At 40.5% G+C, this 18,688-nt stretch overlaps 1 protein-coding gene across 2 annotated transcripts; it reads left to right on the top strand.

Annotated features, from left to right (window-relative positions):
- Positions 1-945: 945 nt before the first annotated feature.
- Positions 946-18,307, top strand: LOC102220648 (protein phosphatase 1H). Of its 2 annotated transcripts, XM_023350021.1 has the most exons (10): positions 949-1,537; positions 6,336-6,522; positions 8,786-9,157; positions 10,859-10,971; positions 11,068-11,152; positions 11,946-12,064; positions 14,192-14,255; positions 15,374-15,481; positions 16,850-17,001; positions 17,098-18,307. In XM_023350021.1, exons 1-10 carry the CDS (start codon positions 1,302-1,304, stop codon positions 17,243-17,245), a joined length of 1,584 nt encoding a protein of 527 aa, XP_023205789.1. In that variant the 5' UTR covers positions 949-1,301; the 3' UTR covers positions 17,246-18,307. The 2 variants fall into 2 exon arrangements, with proteins under 2 accessions (XP_023205790.1, XP_023205789.1); XM_023350022.1 differs by lacking the exons at positions 16,850-17,001; positions 17,098-18,307 and adding an exon at positions 15,662-16,807 and having other exon boundaries at positions 946-1,537.
- The last annotated feature ends 381 nt before the right edge of the window (positions 18,308-18,688 follow it).

Here is an 18,688-nt window from a genome sequence, read left to right as displayed (position 1 = left end):
TCCACCCAAAGTGTGAGCTGGCTTTATTAATCACTGGTGGCGGTTCTTGATATGACGGTTGCCCAGGGCGGCATTAGAAAGGGGCGGGACACCCGAGAACCAGAAAAAGAATACATGTATCTCATCTGTTTGTTGTCCTTTCAACAAGCTTGCTGGTGAATACTAGGTTGCCTGCTTTATGCTGAAAAAATACAAAATCTGATAATTACTGGCAGCATTTTAATTCTCTCCATTTATATATATATATATATATATATATATATATATATATATATATATATATATATATATATATATATATGGACCAGTGATTTTTGACCTAACTAAATGAGTGCAATGTCTAGTACACAAATGTCCACAATGACATCAAAACTGCCAGAAATGTCTGGAAGTCATATTTAAAAACGGATTCTGAAGGAAAATATTGCTATAACCTCTACCAACTAACAATTGCACGCCATTTTATACCGGCCTCATAAAATCCTGTTTACACGTATTCATGATGTGACCAGCCAACATTTTTCAGATCATCCGATGAGTGGCAGCAGTGGGAGTCCTCTCAGATCTCTCTGGTTGTCAGGGACTGATTTACCTTTGACCTTCTGTCAAGTCCCTTAAGCTGCTCACTCTGCACTGCAAAAAATAGCCTTTAAGTCTAACCACAGAGAGGATTCAACACGCTTTGAAACCCCACTGCTGCGGGAGCAATATAAATAATGGGATTTATTATCATTGTCACCTACTGAAGATTTTTTTTTGTTTTTTTTTATCTGTTATGAATAATTAAATCAAATTTTAAGTGGCGAGTCAAAATGTAGGTTATATAGTGCGTTTTTGCATTAAAACTCAAACGCCTGCAGTTTATGCGTGGTGCAGGCTGTGTGGTTTTTTTTTTGTTTTGTTTTTTTGCAGCGCTCATCCATGGATGCGTCACGTGACCCCTTAATCTGCCACCGTATTTCCGCGTTCACGCAGTTATCAATGACTCTTTATGGAGGTACACCAGCAGCGGCGTCGCTGCTGTTGTTGTTGTTGTTGTTGTTGTTGTTGTTATCATCGCCCTGCACGGTGGCGGCTGACTGTTGTCTGCTCTGAATCAATGAGACCTTAACTACCAGAGGAGCTTCCTCCATCTCCTCCTCATCCTCATCCTCATCCCCCCAGCAACCACCGCTTCCTTTCGAGCCCTGTCGTCGAGCAGCAGCGCGGACGAGCTGGGGGGGAATCCGGGGAAAGGGAGCCGCGGCGCCGCGCACCGGCCGACGGACACAGCGGCGCGGCGCGGCGGCGGCAACAACAACATGCTCACCCGGGTCAAGACGGCCGTGGCCGGGTTCATGGGTGGGATCATGACCGGGGGGAGCTCCGGTGGGGGCGGGAATTCGTCTTCGGATTTGCCGATGAAATTTCCCTACATGAGACCTGAGTTCCTGGGACTGTCCGCGGATGAAATCGAGTGCTCCGCGGACCACATAGCCCGGCCCATCCTCATCCTGAAGGAAACCAGGAGATTACCGTGGGCCACCGGATACGCTGAGTAAGTAATGCAGCTGACCTCAAAGCAGCTCCCGTGTTCTTTGTGCGAATCTTACTGAATATGTGAGCTGTGCGCTGGCTGTTGGGGGCCCCAGGGGAACGTAAAGCTGCAGGGGCTCAGGCTGCACCTGTTGTGACCCACATCCACGCAGCCTTTGGCTGGGTGCAGCGCATCCAAAGGACCACCGTCCTCCGAGCACATGCTGGGTTTTCACGTGCGGATTGGTGATGCTTTTTCTCCTGCAAATATCAGTTTGGGTCGGACGATATGGCTGAAAAAACCGTACAATCGGGACATAACCCTTTCATATCGGCTGATATCAATAATGATTATTATTTTAAATGTCCGAAATACCGCCGCAATGGTGACGTGACCTTTTCTGTTTTATCCAGTTTTCACTCAACAACGTTGATTTTATTTTTAAGCAGTTATTAGGCACATGAAATTGCTGCTGCCTTACTCAACAGGTTGCTGCTAGGTAACCAAAGAGTGAGTGAGGGAGTTGGTGCCACCTAACCTTGCATAGAGGTTGGGGTCTAAAACCTTTCCTTTGCCTACATCCCCCAGAAATCTGTGCTGTTTTGGATTGGAGTTAAGTAAAATTATTGAATATTCTGGTAGTTAAGGTTTTAGGTTAAGTTAGGTTTGAAATCCTACAAAAAATACAAATTTAGGGAGTGGTCAAAAAAATTCTCTGTTTTGTCCTTTTTTTTTCTTCGTCGGTCAAACTGGCTTTGGAAGCATTTTTGCAGCCTAATAAATCTTTCCGAATGTGATGATGCTTGTAAGCAGAGACACTTAAACTGGTCAGGCTTAATGAGAAGATAAATGGAACTACATTCAGTCAGAGCAATTCAGGAAGACAATCTATTATTAATCAGTTGCCCCACGGTCACTCTGGAGGAGCTGCAAACCTCCACAGGTGTGAGAATTGTTCGACACAATTTGATGTGCACATCACAAATGAATTCACATTTATTTAACATTTGTCACTTTTCTTCCAGTTCACCGCCTTGTTCCTTTTGTTTTGGCCTGTCCAACTTCTCCAACGGTTTGCAGCTGCCTGCAGCAGGAAGCTATAAAGGTTTCCATAAAAAAAAAAATCCTAATTTTTGAAGGCATTGCTTCATAATTTTTTGCCATTATAAGTGATTTATCTATTAACTATGGCCATGTGGTTTAAAATAAAAAGAAAAACAGGCAGAAAATTATTGTAGTGAACACTAATTTCAAATTTATCTTAAACACTATTCGTGAACACCTGGAGTCTTGGGAGACAAAACACTGCCAACTCCTGACCTGCACTTACTTTTAACAAGCTTGGGGGGTTATTTCCAACTATCAAAAGGATGTTTTTGTAGCATAACGCAACAAAGTTTGCTAACCTTGAGAAATAACCTAAATTGCCTGATGCTAAAATACCACGCCTCTTTCCGTCTGTTCTTTAATTTATCGCGCGCTCATCTCGCAGTAATCCTCAGAAAAGAGACGGAGGGTCTCGAGCGGATTGCTGGAGGTAATGAGTTCAGCTCAGATCAGCGTTTATCTGTAATTAAAGCCCCTTTTCTTCTCATTACAGGAACCATTTTGCCTCTGGAGGCACATTGGACTTTAATATCCTTCCAGTTGATAATAAAATACAAAGAAGTTAAAAGTCAGCGTCTCATCTGAACTGAAGTTGTTCTCACGAGAAGCTGTTTTATAATGCTATCACACAGTGTACATTTGAGGGGATTGCTATATTACTCACTACCTGGCACAGTGGGACCCTGTTTTTTTATTGAAGTGAATTCAATCAGTTTAAACAGCATAAATTAAGATTGTTTTGCTAATTAAGATTATTTTAGATGTTGTATGGTCATTTTAAGTGGGTAAAAGTTAGTTTTTATCTTATTATTATTATTATTATTTCCCAGAAGCATATGTTAAAATATTTTTTTTTTAACCTGTTATTATTTATTTCTGCTACTTAAAGTTAAATATCCACATACTTTAGAAAAAACATACATACTTTGGCTAGATGTCCTAATTTCATAAGGACTGTACTTGTGGTTTTTGTATCTTACAGCCTACTGGTTTGCCTAAAATAACTTTTACATCGAATCTTATGCTTAAAAAAAAAAAAAAAAGCATGACAGGCCTTACAATAGCGCAGAAAATGAGATGCGTTTCACAATGGCAGGTTTGAGTAAAACTACAAATTTGACTGGTTATGGCAGTGAAGTCTTTCTTTCTGCAAATGTTGAAGTCAGGACAAAATGAGTTGTGGGAGCACTTCCAATGCAAACATAGGCACCAGCTGCAGCCTCAGTGCAACACAGCTGAGACAATATACCATCGGCGTATATGGGAAGAGCCATTTTGCAATCAGCGTTTAGACGTGCAAAGTTTGCACAGCAGATAATAGGGTAGAAATCAGAAAGCCTGGTCCATATTGTTTTGACAGCCAGGCTGAGTCATTGTGCTCAGTTTCTCATATCTGAAGGCTTTTATGCTCTGAGTGACACAACGAATTACTACAATGATTAAAAAGGTTGACAAAACACCAAGAGAGATCTTATTGTAGCGCTAAATATTCCATCCATAAGTGCGATAGGCCACCAGTTTTATCAACAGAACGTACTTCAGTGCAGTAGCCACGCCCACTTTAAATTGTTGGCAACATTTTTGATACAGCCACACAAGAGACACAGTGACCATCTTCACCACCAAGTTACACGTCTTTTTAGTCTTTTTCTAGTCTTTGCACTCACATCAAACCTGAAACTCCTTTAATCGTGTAAAAATAGACAATCTATGAATGAAAAACTGTTAAACATCAGAATTAAATTGATTAAGTGATGTTGGTTTCCAAGCCCTCTGCCTCCTGTTATCTCTATTTCTATCTGAAGCTAACAGATCTTTGGGGTTGAGGAGCAGAGATGGACGCCGCCGAGCAGAAAACAGCCCACAGTTTGAGTCTATTAATAGACCTGCCAATTTCACACAATCACACTTTGACAACAGCCTCCAGATACGTCTGTCAGACACGCCGGCTTTACTTTTTTCTTTTTATCCCCTCTGTTTTCTTGAGTCTAATTAAACTGGCTATTTTGAACTGCTTTTCAACAAGTTTAATGACATTGAGAGGGTAGCTAAAACAAATTTATGCAGGGTGTATGATAGGAACGCTTTGCATGAAACAATCAGAAGGACTGTGTTTTTTGTACCTTTCAACTAAATATATATTTTTTATGTCTTGGTGTATAGCCTTTTACCTTTTTTCTTACAAGGTTTCCCCCAGTGTATTATAAGCCTGGTGGGCCACCAGGCTTTACTTGTGCCCCCACCAGGCTTAGCATTGCTTATTTAAGTTTTTTTTTTGTTTTTTTTATGTTTGCATTTTTTAAAGATTTAATAGTTGGTGTTCAGATATTAATCTTCCAATAACACATAATTATCAAGTGATATTTTCAAATTTCCTGTGAACTTTAAACATTTTTAACTCAAAAACACAAAAAGCCACTGGATGAATGACTGCCCTAGCACCCAACCACCGGGCTTTGCAAGTTTTCTGGGGGAAACCTTGGTAATAGGATTTAGCAGTATATAATCACTCCGATTATTCCTAAAAATATATTTTTAAGTTGTGGAAGTAAGAGATAACACATCAGGGCTGCTGCTCCACCATTCAATCCTAGAGTGAATAAGTGTACTTAGTGTAAAGTACGAAGTTTAACTGACTGTGGTAAGTTAACTGATAATAATATTTAGTGTCATGTAACACTATGCAGATTCTCTGTCTGTACCGATGAAGATTCGCTAATATCAACAAGCTAAGTGCCTGAAGTGCCTCCAACAGGAGCGCCCTCTAATCTATGTTCTGAATAATTAAGCTAATGAATATTTAACTACTTTGTTACAGTCAGGCACACAATGTGCTTCATTTCCTCCCATTAAACATATTATTAGATAAGCAAATCATATCTAGTTAAACAAAGTGCATCAAAGTTATACAAAGTATTTGGTTAAAAGCTGACCCAGAAAATCAGGAGGCTGGCCACAGTCACAGTGACAAATTTTGCTGAATTTGTCCCAGAAATTATTGTGATAAACTGCAACATTGTTGTTCTAAGACCATTTTCAAATAATATGTTAATAACAGCACAGTAATCAAAGTTTGCCCTCTCAGAGATCAATAAACACTACATTTTGTACAGAACATTTAACACAGAAGCTGGAAGATATTTTAAATAACTTAAAGAAAAATAAATGACCCAACACAATAAACAGAAAGGAAACAAAAACCCAAACATAACAGAAACCATAAATGAAATTGATTAGGAAGTTTGTACACAAAATTGCCCTTCAAAAAGTATCATCGTCAGGATGGAAATTATTGACCTTTTAATTTATCACGCAATTAATTGGCTATTGCGACAGGCTTAGTCACAGCTGTGTAGTTCCAAATATTAGACATATTAATCTAAGCATGACACACAAATATTTACAGTGCAGGTGAAAATGCATGATGCTGCAGGCCACTTCAGCAGTAGCTATAAGGAAGAGCTTTCTAGTCAGAGCAATAGCACAAACTAACAGTTTGATTTAGATTATAAACAAAAAAACTGGCAGAGGCAGCTGCTTCCGATAAATGTAGAGGTTGTAATTGCTGTGACCTTGCAGTGATCCACAAACAGCCACCTGGGATCTGTGGCGCAAACCTGGGTACTAAAATATGTTCTAAACTCCTTCTGAAAGAGCGGAGGGCAAGCCTCCAGTTAAATATCGCCTGAGAACCTCTACATTCTTTTTTCAGGGTGATCAATGCTGGTAAGAGCGCGTTGAACGAGGACCAGGCCTGCTGCGAGGTGGTCGTGGCCAGAAGGAGACCGATGAGCTACTGTCCCCCGTCCACGCCCAGCAAGACCCCGACGGCCAAGAGACGCAACTCGCTCCCCAACGGCGAGGCCCTGGGCCTCCGCGTGGAACACATGATGGGCGAGGTAGGAACATGGTTGCAAACCAGAGAACAAGTAGTTCTCTTTCAAAAAAGACAGACAGATTAAATTCTCGAAAGTGTCTTGAAGTTGCACTGATTTAATCTAAGTGACACTTTAATATTTTGATCGCTATATGATGCTGGATTGCTCTGCTCTAATCTGTGGGGCTCCACAAGACTCAGTTCTTGGCCCGTTATTATTTTCTTTCAAGATTCCTCATCCTGCTCGAATTATTCAATCTTTTTGTGACATTCCTTATCACATCTATGCCGATGATATCCTGTTGTATCTGTTTGTGTCACTTATATCTCCCCGGTCCTATACCAACTCTGTGTATTTTAGAATTTGTGTCAAAGTTCTTGTATTCACCTACAAGGCTATGAACGGCCAGCCTCCTGATTATCTGGGTCAGCTTTTAACCAAATACTTTGTATAACTTTGACTTGCGTTGCACAGCGCTTTGTGACATTGTCTGTGAAAAGTGCTTTATAAAAATTTGTACTTGCTTCCGGCAATAGATCACCTAAAATGCCACCTATCTGTCGCAACGCAAGACATTCAATCAACTCTTGATCCTGCTAACGATGTTCTGCTAAAATGCTAGGCTAACGTTGACATGTTTACTCTCTGTTTTGATGTGACTTGTTGATAATCCAGTTCTTAACTCATTCCAGTGCAGTTCTAATACCTACAGAACAAGTTGGTTCTCATGCTTTTGTTTGAACGTCATAAAATTGACAGAGTACTGGAAATCTCTCACTCTCAGACATCTGCTGTAGGGTGTAAAAGTACGCAGAGCGAGTCAGATGACACGAAAATAGTTGCGGTTTTTTGAAAATTGAGCAAAGTGCAACAGTACAGTAAACTCTGATATTCTAAAAAAAATGTTTTGATCACATAAACGCGTCATCATATTTTAGTCATTACGATTCAAAGTTTAGTTATGATTTAACCAGTCTAATAGGGGTAGAATGCAGGCGACTGAGTTCATTGACCTTCTCCAGATATTCGGTTAACCGAACTGTGACGAATTAGCAGCGTTTCCTGAATCCCACTTTGTGTTTGTAATAGGAGCAACAGAGACGTAGGAGTCAAGGATTCATCCAAACAGAGATAAAACACAGACATCTACACCCTGCTTCCACCCTGAAATCACAGACAGAAAAAAAAAAACGGAATTCTGTTCTGTGACGGCCCGATAACACTGAGCAGAAACGATGACGGCTCCTACATGGAGATTTGACCTCACCGGCTCCCTCACTGCTGGAAAGCAGGAGTCATGGCGGGTCTCCTTGCACAGCAACGCCAGCCAGCCAGCGTTAGTCATCGGTTACAACCTCCTCCAACGCTGCTAACGATGACATTATAGGGAGATTAGCAGCCACAGCCCAGAGGAATTCTGCGTAACGTTGCCATTACACAAGCTCACATTTGCTGGTATGATTTTGTCCCATTTACCTACAAAAAGTGTGTTGCAAACGTCACTTCACAATCACAGACTGCTTTATATTTCGCTGTGGTTTCAAATGGGGCTGGATTTTGAGGTGGAAGAGAAATCAAGCAATGTTTTCAACATTTTTTAAAATGAGTCAGAAAAATGTTACGATCGTTTATAAATCAGTGTTTAGCAGAACCACCCTTTTCGTCACCCTTTTGCAAGAGTTTTGGTGGTATTCTCTTATCAGTTTTGCACATGATCTTGCTGCATTTTCTCTGACAGCTCCGTCACTATGGGAAAGTCTACAGCTGCCTTGAAATGAAGGATGTAATATTTAGATATAACCCTGCTTCAGGAACTATCCTGAGGCTCCCCAGAGTCTGATGTTAGTAAATCTAGGTGTAAAATACAGAAGCAGGCTGCCGGAACAAAAAAAAGCAACAGTGAAGGTTGACAAAGTTGTATTTAACCTATCAAATAGTTCAAACCTAAGATCAATTATTACATTTCAATCTTAAATTTAAATCCAAAAGATTTTTAAAAGTCTCAAATTGAACCTACTGAAACTTGCCAAAACCTTGAAAATTGCTCAGGCTGAGTATGGCGGAGGAATGGGCGAAAGGGGCTTAAAGTTTTATCACAATATTTTACAAAACTGTTGAGATAACGATAAACGTGACGATAAGAAGTCTTTATTACGTCTTTGTTAGGTAACTTTGTGAACTTTCATATTCTCAATTTCTCTACTACATATCATTATAGCAATGGTGAGTTATATTCTTAGGCTTCCATCACACAGAGTTTTACATGTCCACGTTTCATCTGCAGGAGAGCGAAGGGCTCGTGTTCCACTACTGGGCTTTGTTCGACGGTCACGCCGGCTCAGGCGCGGCGGTCGTCGCCTCCCGCCTGCTGCAGCACCACATCGCCTGCCAGCTTCAAGCCGTCATAGAGATCCTGCGCAACCTCCACTCGCCGCCCCCCACCGTGCTGGGCGAGGAGCCCGACAGCAGCCCCTACCTGCAGGGGAACCCCCCGGGGCCGCACCGCGCCCTGACGCGGGCCGCCTCGCTGCGGGGGGCCGCCGGCGCCCCGAGCTCGCCGTGCAGCACTCCACCTCCGCCGCGCTTCTACATGGAGAAGAAGGTCCAACACGAGAGCCTGGTGATCGGAGCAATAGAGAACGCCTTCAAGGAGATGGTGCGTGATGGAGGACGAGGCTTTGGAGGCATTCAGGGAACTCAAATTATTAGAAATACAGACTTCAGGTTTTATCACGATATTATCGGCGATAAAAAGCGACGATGCAGACCGTTTATTACTGCTGTGATTGCATGGAACAGCAACGATAGCCACACAAACACAAATCACGCTCTAAAAACTCATTTCCATTTATAATTTTGTAACCAGGTTGCTATGTATTGCAGACTTCTGCCCAGGTCCCTCTTGAAAATGAGATCCAGATCTCAATGGGGTTTACCTGGTTAAATAAAGGAAAAATAAAATCAAATAAATGATACTCTTCTGTAGTACACCAGTCACATCAACAGTTGTGATTTGTATGTCTAAAATGCACTGTGGCTGCATTTAATCATATTTTCAAGTTTACTGATATTTATCAAAACAAACAGTTTAGAAAAATAGTAAAAAAAATTATAATCTCTGACAATACAGAGAGTTTTAGGAGTTTTTCAGCATCAGTAATTGGACTTTATTGCGACAACACTAAAAACCTTCTAAAAAATGTATTTAGATGATCAGCGACATGATAAATACTGTTCCCTAACTTAAATTAAAGCTCTTTTTGCAGTTTCGAAAAGAAAATTACGTTGTTGTTTTTTTTGCCAGTTCCTTTGAAGGAGTCTAGATTTACAGTTTTGACCGACACTTCTTCGTCATAGCTTTTTTATTTTTTAAATCAATCTCTGAGCCCTGAACTACGGTGACCTCTCCCTGTTTTCTTTGTCATAGAAAACAGTCAGTGTGTTGACTTTCTCGTGTATCTCCTCTCTTCTTGAGAATGGCCCCTGTAGCTTTTGACATTTCACTATCTGTTTTGTCTTGTGCTATCAAGCGGGAAAATTCACATTAACGTCCCTGGGTTTTGGGAAGAGTTAGCCTCGCTGGAAAATTGCGACCCCAATCTTCATTTGTGACGGTATTCAAAATTATGAGTAAGAAGCAAACCCCAAACATGAGATGTCTCATGTTTCCGTTACTGGTGCTGCATCACTCACTTCTCCTTCCATGGAAAAGGGGTTTTTCAGATGTTTCAAATATTTATTTTCTCATTAAAACAACGACTAGCGAGTTCCTTTTTTTAAGACGTTGAGGGATTTTTTTTTAAGGCGTTGGGGTGCATTTCTGCTGTGTGTCCACTAGGTGGCAGTGGTAGGCTTTGCAAGCTGAGGCTCAGAAAATAAAATCAATGTGAAGCTTCTAAGTTAAACCCCCGTTTCTGCTATTCTTACAGTGAAAAGAAGCTCTTATATTTAAAATGGAAACCTCTATAAAATATAATATCTGAATTATTTATGTTGCTGTTGAAGAAAATAACCACTCCCATAAATTTGACAATGTTATACAGAGGAGAATGTTTTTCTGTCCTGCAGTCACATGTCAGTTTAGCTAATTTGGTTACATTTAGGGGGGTTTTTTTTAGCAACAAACTCATCTGTTGGATCTATTGTGAAGCGAAAGATGATTCTGGGAACTTTGTGGCAGAAAACCCTTTTGAAATTCCAGGACATTTTGAATCAAATATAAGGTTTATTCTGCCAAAAATAGAAACGTGTCCCCCCCCCCTGCTGTCTACATGAGCTTGGGTGGACGTTGGAGACTTTCTGATTGTCTTCTTACGCTGTGTGTCATCAAACCGTCTGCTGGTTTCCTTTTTCTCAGGACGCCCAGCTCGAGAGGGAGAAACAAGTGTACAGCATCAGCGGCGGATGCACGGCGCTCACCGTGGTTTACCTGCTGGGGAAGTTGTACGTCGGGAACGCAGGCGACAGCAGGTACGTTTCAGACTCGACTGTGAAGTCAAAGCCTCTTTGATGACTGAGAAGCTTCTGTCGTTTCTCATCGCAAAACTTCCACGCCGCGTCCTGCAGGGCCATCATCATTAGAGGCAACGAGATCGTCTCCATGTCGACGGAGTTCACGCCAGAGTCAGAACGCCAGCGACTGCAGTTCCTGGTTGGACAGTTATGGTTTTTTTTACTTGATTCTTCTTTTCAAAACACATGGAATATTTTGTTATACGTGGTAAATTCAGTGTATCTACAACCCTTTACCGTTTCCACACATTGTCACATTACAAACACAAACTTTTAATGTATTTTATGGGGGAAGTAGTGCATTATTTGTAAAGGGGAAGGAAAAAGTCTTATATGTTTTCTCCTGAAATTTCCAGATGTTTAGCCCGGATTTTATTTTGGGGCATCAGAATAAATGTATATTAATCCATACTACACTTTTAAGGTTCTTTTTATGTATAAAAAATTCCAAAGCATGATCCTGCCACCACCATATTTCACAGTGGAGTTGGTGAGACCGTCGTTTACTTTTTTAGCACAAGCTTGCAGTGTTAAATTAATTCAAATGTAACGTGAGCAGAAATAAAATTTTCGGCATATTATGCATACATTGATTTTTATAAATTTTGTTTATAATTTTTTGTGAGCATATCTTTTATGTCTTATGCAACATTCACATTTCCCACTTTGGGAATGAAGGTTCATGTGTTATTTTTTTTTCTTCTAGATTTTATCTAGGGGCATCGGGGGAAATGAAGGTTAAGAAATGCACACCATGCTCTTCAGAAACTTTCAGGAATTTCCTTTGCACTTCTTTTTGTTAGTCTGTCCCATAAAGTACTTCGCGGTCGACAAAATGTGGGAAAAGTTTAAACGAGAAAATCTGAGTTGTTTGAAAGTGCGGATGAAGTTTCTCTGCCTGACTCGATGCGTCGTCGTTGTCCGTCCTGCAGGGCTACATGCAGCCGCAGCTGTTGGGGAACGAGTTCACGCATTTGGAGTTCCCCCGCAGGGTTCAGAGGAAGGAGGTGGGCAAGCGGATGCTCTACAGGGACTTCACCATGAACGGATGGTGAGTTTCCTCCGTCGCAGAGCGCTTCCACAAGGCTCTGCAGAGTGCTGCCGTTTTCAAGCTAGCTCCTCTCTGTAATGAGGAGTAAACTCTGAGCATTGCAAGTGTTGCATGTTTGGGCTAAGATTTGCATCACCCCCATAGAACAAGCTGGAGTTCTTTCAGGTCTGGTTGTGACTTCTTTTTTTTTTTTTCTCTCTTATGCCGTTCCATACGGTCCACGCAGCAGAAGCCAACAGACAGATGACGCGTTTTAAACAAGATGTGTCGTCTAGAGCAGGATTGTGCTCAGGGATTATTTTAAAGACTATGAAGACAATTCAGAGTGTGACGAGAGGCTGAACGAGAAGGGGTGGGAGGACTGCTGATGCTGGTGTTTCACACTTTCCTGCTTAAAGGCACAATAAAAGAGAGACAGACAGAATCTGCTGCTCTGAGCGCGGGGAGGTCATGAAAAGTTCACCGCTTGCGTCGAAGAAAGATTAATGGCCAGACAGAAGCACAGTCTGACAGAGAGAGGGAACTCTGGGTGGATGTGAAGCCGTTTGAAGTTATTAATGTTTTCCTCTGACTTTCGGTGCCAAATCTGATCTCGTCGGTTGAAGCACATCAGCAAGCGGCTACGAGGTTTTTGAAGCCGACATCAAAGTATTAAATCTGTTTTTTTCAGATTTGCTCTTTGAATTTGTGCTTTGAATGCTTCATACTCTCCCAGCCTCTTGTTCTCAGTATTGTCTTTTTCTGCAAACAAAGGTGTTTTTTTTTAAAGAGAAACTGAATTAAGTGTTATTTGTATTTATTTGACCAAATTCCTCTGACCTTTGTTGTAGTTGTTGACAATCTGACCAAAAAAAGCAAGCCCTAATATAACAATCTATTCATTTTTTTGTATAAAATGAGGATGGGAAATATCATTAGCAGCATATTTGCACTAACGAAAATAAAAGTTGTTGTTAAGCATATTTAAAAATTGCGAAATATTTGTTTTTTGAGGCTATAACTGTATGCAGGAATTAATTTATGGTCAAAAAAGCTGGAATAATATATATATATATATTGTAATTTTGTTGCTGTCAGGAAAAAATCTTAGTAAAACTTTTTATACATACCGTTCTCTAGGAGGCCTATAGTTTATATTCTTTTTCAAGTACCTCATCTAAACATAGAAGTCTAAATAAACGTCTAAAGTGATGTATTAAGTGAGCTAATCGGTCTTTGTTTAGGCTAAATTGGACAAGATTGACAGATTTTAAAGTCACATTTTCAACACATTTTGGTTCATTTTCAATTCAAAAAGGTGTTGAAAATGAACATATTTTTTTTAAAAAAGAGGACTGATGAACTTGAAATGGCGTGTAAAAAAGGTGTGTTGTGGTCAGACAGCTACGGGTTAGCTTTGGGCTAGCATGAAAAGCTTCAAATGCTACTTTTTCCTTTAAATTTTCAGCTAGCATTTATACATGCATAAAATATTTTTGTTCTGTTTTTGGTCTTTACCCATTTGATCAATAAATGTCCCTTTTGTGGTAAAATAGTCACTAGTTTTAAATGTTTGTGTTGCTAATTTTTGGTTAGCTCCTATTTAAAAGACTAGTCATAGCAGAAATGCTATATTGTAAATACTATTCCTTGACGCTATTAGCTCTTTTTTATTAGCTTGAAAACAAAACAAAAAAAGCTGTGTCTATTTTTTTGTTGAATACTTTAAGTTCACCATAAACTTTAACTTTATTAAATGACTCTGTCATCTGTTTAAAGTACTGCTGTTCCTGACATGTTGCTAATATTGGTGAAGCTGACCTCATTTGTTTGATGCTAATTTTTAGTCAATCATCTTATTTCATTTTTATAATAAGTTAGCTATGTCTCTCCATCATTGTAGAATAACTTGTCATAACTTAGCTATGCCAACTTACATTAATTTATAACCAACATATCAATTAGTCTCAAATGTTTATCAGAATTCTACTTGTCTGAAAACGCATTGATTTCAGACAACACAAGTCATCCTTTTTATCTTTGCCTTTAGATTAATTCGAATTTGAACCGTATTGTATTTGTTGACCTTCCATTAATGAAGGATGGCAGGTTATGCTTCACTTAAAAGTCTTTTTTATTATCTTCAAGGGCATACAAGACTGTTGAGGATGAAGATCTCAAGTTTCCTCTTATTTACGGCGAAGGCAAAAAGGTAACTGGTTCTTTAGCCTTTATGTTTTTATGACCAACATGCACAATGTAGTAATAATTGTTAGGTGGAGGCAAAATTCTCTACCGAGTTCCTCCTTTTTTAATAAATAGAAATCTGGAAAGTGTGGCATGCATACCACTCACTCACTGACTCTGCTTTTAAACACCGGCCAAGTAGCATTGCACCCGGACATGTCAGCTTTTCCAATTGCGTTTTTTCTTGAATATTTTAGATGCAGATCTGTAAAAAAAAAAGACTATTTTTGCACATTTATGCATTTCAGTAACTCCATCACATTACATAGATTAATTAGACAAAGAGGGATGGTTTAACAACTTTACTTCTCTTAGTCACAATGATTTTCTGCCAACACCTAATGAAAACAAATCATTTAACATTAGTATATTACATCAGGCCAGTTAAAAATATATTTTAAAAACCTCGGGCTGTTTAATAGCTGCTAAAAGTCTGTTATTGTCAAAACATTTAGTCTGACAAACTCATCAGCAGATGTATTCTAATTTACTACATATTTACTATACTAATTTCCACACATTTTATCACTCTTAAATTATTTTAACCAGGTATGAATCAACAAGCATAGTAGGGTTCAGGTTAAGAAAATATTATCTAGGTTGATTTGAAATTTAGAGAAATTGGGGTAATTATGTAAACAGGCATCAGATGATCCAAACTTGATCAGATTTTTCTTTTTCTCAAACAGAGTTGATTCATATTCAAAAATTGTACAATTTTCCATCTTGGAAAGTTCTGTCCACTTAATTCATGAACCTAAGGCTGCATTTCAGAACTTTTGACGCAGGAAGAGGTTTTAACGGCGAGTTTTAGGCGGCGCAGTCTGCAGCCAGACATGAACTCAGTCACCTCTCCAGTGCAAACATTGCATAAACCAGTTTGCCTCATTTCCAATGAAAGCTGCTATTTTCAAAAGAAGATGTCAGCACATCATAGAGGAGTCGATCCAGGGCTTCAGAAGCAGATATTAGACTTGCACATATTTTAGTTTTCATATTTAAATGCCCGGAGCTTTCACATTTCACATGATTGGCATAAATCTGGGCGCCTAAAGTCAATCATTCACGTGTTTTGTTTATCAGGCGCGGGTCCTGGCAACCATCGGAGTGACCCGGGGGCTCGGTGACCACGACCTCAAAGTTCACGACTCCAACATTTACATCAAGCCGTTCCTGTCCTGTATTCCTGAGGTCAGAGCAAACACCTCTCTGTTATTTAACTCCAAAACAGAAAAAGGAGGAAAAGAAGATTTCTGAGAAGCTGAATCTGCTTCCAGAGATCAGATTTTCCATCCCTCCTCGCTGGTCCATACTGCTCTGCTCCAGTTGCTCGTGCAGAGTTGTGTATTTATTTTATGTCTCGCTGTACAGGAGGCACGACGTCCTCCTCTATATGCACCGCACTCATCACGCTGCTTCTCTGCCGCCGGAGAACTTGAACTCACCTGTCTGAACCGTCTGGCGCTGGATTCAAAGCGCTTTCATCTCCCGAAGTAGTTCATCTTATTGAGTTTTCTTTTTCCCTCTCTTGAGCTCTGCGCTTGATCTTTAATTCATTATCACCAGGGTTCACGGCGGGTTCACGTCAAACCTCCTGCCTCCTCCTCCGCTCGCTAACGCGGCGCTCAGCGGAGCCTCCTGTGTGTTGTTTGTGTCGGGATGCTACGATAACGCCGTTCAATTCCTTAAGTCATGGAAACATCCAGAACAAAGAGGCGTGTGGAGGACCGGGCACTTTGGAAACACGCAGGGAGTTAGCTTGTATAAGAAACAAGATAAAAGCAAACAACAACAAAAAAAAAACATTTTGGTGATACAATTTGCTAGTTTTTGGCACGAGTTTAGAACATCTCACTTTTATCTTCCACTGATTGATCTGTCTTTTCTTTTCTTCAATCCATCCTCCCTCCCTTGGATTATTCCTTCCTTCTCTTTCTTGTATCCTTCCTTATGTAATTCCTTCTTCCCGTCTGTGTTTCCTTTATATCTTTCTCATTATCCATTTGCACCTTTTAATTTTTTAATCGTCCTCATTTTTGGTGTCTTTATTTCCCCGCCTCTCCTTCCACAATTAATTTCTTGTTTCCTTCCTTATTTCCTTCTGTCCTTTGTGTCGTTTTTTAAATCTTCCTTCTCCCCTTAATTTCTCATTTAATTTCTTGTGTCCTTCTGTCCATCCGTTCTTGCATTTTTCCTCTGGGTATGGGGTTTATGTAAAGTTTGCTCTCTACACAAATTCCTTTAAGTTATATATTAACTTTTTCACAGAAAGGACTCTGTAACAAATGCGTGGGAGCCCTGTTTTTATATCTTTGGGGGAACAGTGGGCCATTAATTACAAATTAAAAATTCTTGGACAACTCGTTTGATTTAAAACGTGGCTTTCAAGTTACAATCTCACAAAAACAACATCGCTTTAACTCGATTTATTTGACGGGAACCGTCGGGGATGCGGACGGTGGCAGAAGTGAGTGAGTCTTCCAGCGTCTAAATTACTTCGATAAAAATCTAAAATCATTCGAAGACATGGACTCACCAAAGGCGTGCGGTGTTCCACAGGTGAAGGTGTACAACCTGACGCAGCACGAACACGGGACCGACGACGTCATGGTGATGGGAACCGACGGCCTCTGGGACGTCCTGACCAACGAGGAGGTAGCCGAAGCCGTCACCACTTTCCTGTCCAACTGCGACCCCGACGACCTGCACAGGTGAGGATTCCCGCTTTCCCCCGCGTGGTTTCGGCTTTTCCTCTCTGTCCACTTCTCCCACGCGGAAATGAGTCCGAACGGTAATTCTGCCCGTAGGTACACGATGGCGGCGCAAGACCTGGTGATGCGAGCGCGGGGCGTGCTGAGAGACAGAGGCTGGAGGATCACCAACGAGCGGCTGGGCTCCGGAGACGACATCTCCGTCTTCATCATCCCCTTGATGTACGGCAACCGGCAGCCCTGACCCGGTCCCCGCAGGGCGGCCCGTAAACATGAACGAACCGGATCGATAAGTCCCGAACACTGAAAACTCCTTCTGATTACCTATTTTATTTATTTCCCTTTTAAAAAAAAAAAGAGAAAAAAAATGAAGGAGAAAAAAAAAACATAAACATACTCTGCTGGTGCTTCGTTTCTCTGAATCGGTTTAAAATTGAAGAAACTGATGTTTGAAGGTTTTAAAAGGCGGCGATGCACACGACTACACCCGGACTTTGTGAAATAAGGGAATAGGGGAAGAAAAACTTCTTTCTTGTCCTACTTTTCTCACCCTTTCTTTCTCTCCCGTCCTGTTTGGCCGATCTTATCTCAAGAATCATGCCACCGTCGTCTGAACTTGGACCCAGCTGACAGGTCGGCTGCTTTTTTTTTTCTTTTTCTCTCCGTTTTGCCACAATGTGGCATTTGAAGGCTCAGTTGCTGATGAACGGCGTCCTTGGACAAACGGCGCGATCGTTGAAGGCAACCTGGTTGAAGATAAAACCTCCTGAACCAACATTTGGAACATTATGTGCTAAAGTTGGTTCTAAAGTTTACACTGCTGGGCTCATATAAAGTTTGGTTAGTATTTAATTTGTCTACGGTTTTATCTTTTCACTGTGTTGCGCACTATCTGACATGAGTTAATGTTCTTTAACAATGCACTTTTTACAAAAAAAATCATATTTCTTATTTGCTTTTCATCGCTTTGTTAAAGTATCCCAAGCACTTTAAGCTTTTTCCCATTTTCTCATGTTGCAACAACAAACTTCTCTGCATTTCGGTGGGCTTTATTTAACAGACCAACACAAAGTTGTTGTTTGTTACAATGATGCTGCCACCACCGTGTTTTACCATGGGAATGGTGTGTTCAGGGTGAGGGGGAGAAAAAAGAAGTGAAATTTAGCTATGGTTTCTGTACTAGATTTGAGTCTGGACTTGGATTGAGCCTTTCAATAGGAAACATTTCCATGTCCCCTGTGGATTAAAGCATCCCCACAGCATCATTCTGCCACTACTATGTTTCGCCATGGCATGCATTTGTACTCTTCCATCCTTTTACTATTTGCAAGCTTCCATCTTCAGCTCCTTTTTAGTACAAAATTAACCAAAACAGTGTATGAATACTTTTGATCCAAAATCAGAGTCTTGCAAAAAAACTTTTTTTTTTTAACCTGAACTGTTACTCCTCATTTTTTGTATTTTTCCTTCCCAAGCGTCGGATTTTCTTGTTACCTTTCAAAGTGATTTAGGACTGTAGCTTTCCATGCTTCCTAAAAGTCTTTCAAAGATTTTTTGATTTTTGTTTGTCGGCTGTTCAATCATTATCGGTCCGATGCCTGATCTATTTATACGTACCACGTTTCTGGTTCTGTCCGATTAAGCCAGTGAACATTGAGCTTTTTAACATGCTAGAATGATTCAGAGT

This window comes from Xiphophorus maculatus, chromosome 17 (assembly GCF_002775205.1).
Source record: "Xiphophorus maculatus strain JP 163 A chromosome 17, X_maculatus-5.0-male, whole genome shotgun sequence".
Lineage (NCBI taxonomy): Eukaryota > Metazoa > Chordata > Actinopteri > Cyprinodontiformes > Poeciliidae > Xiphophorus > Xiphophorus maculatus.
This window is presented reverse-complemented; position numbering and strand designations above follow the sequence as displayed.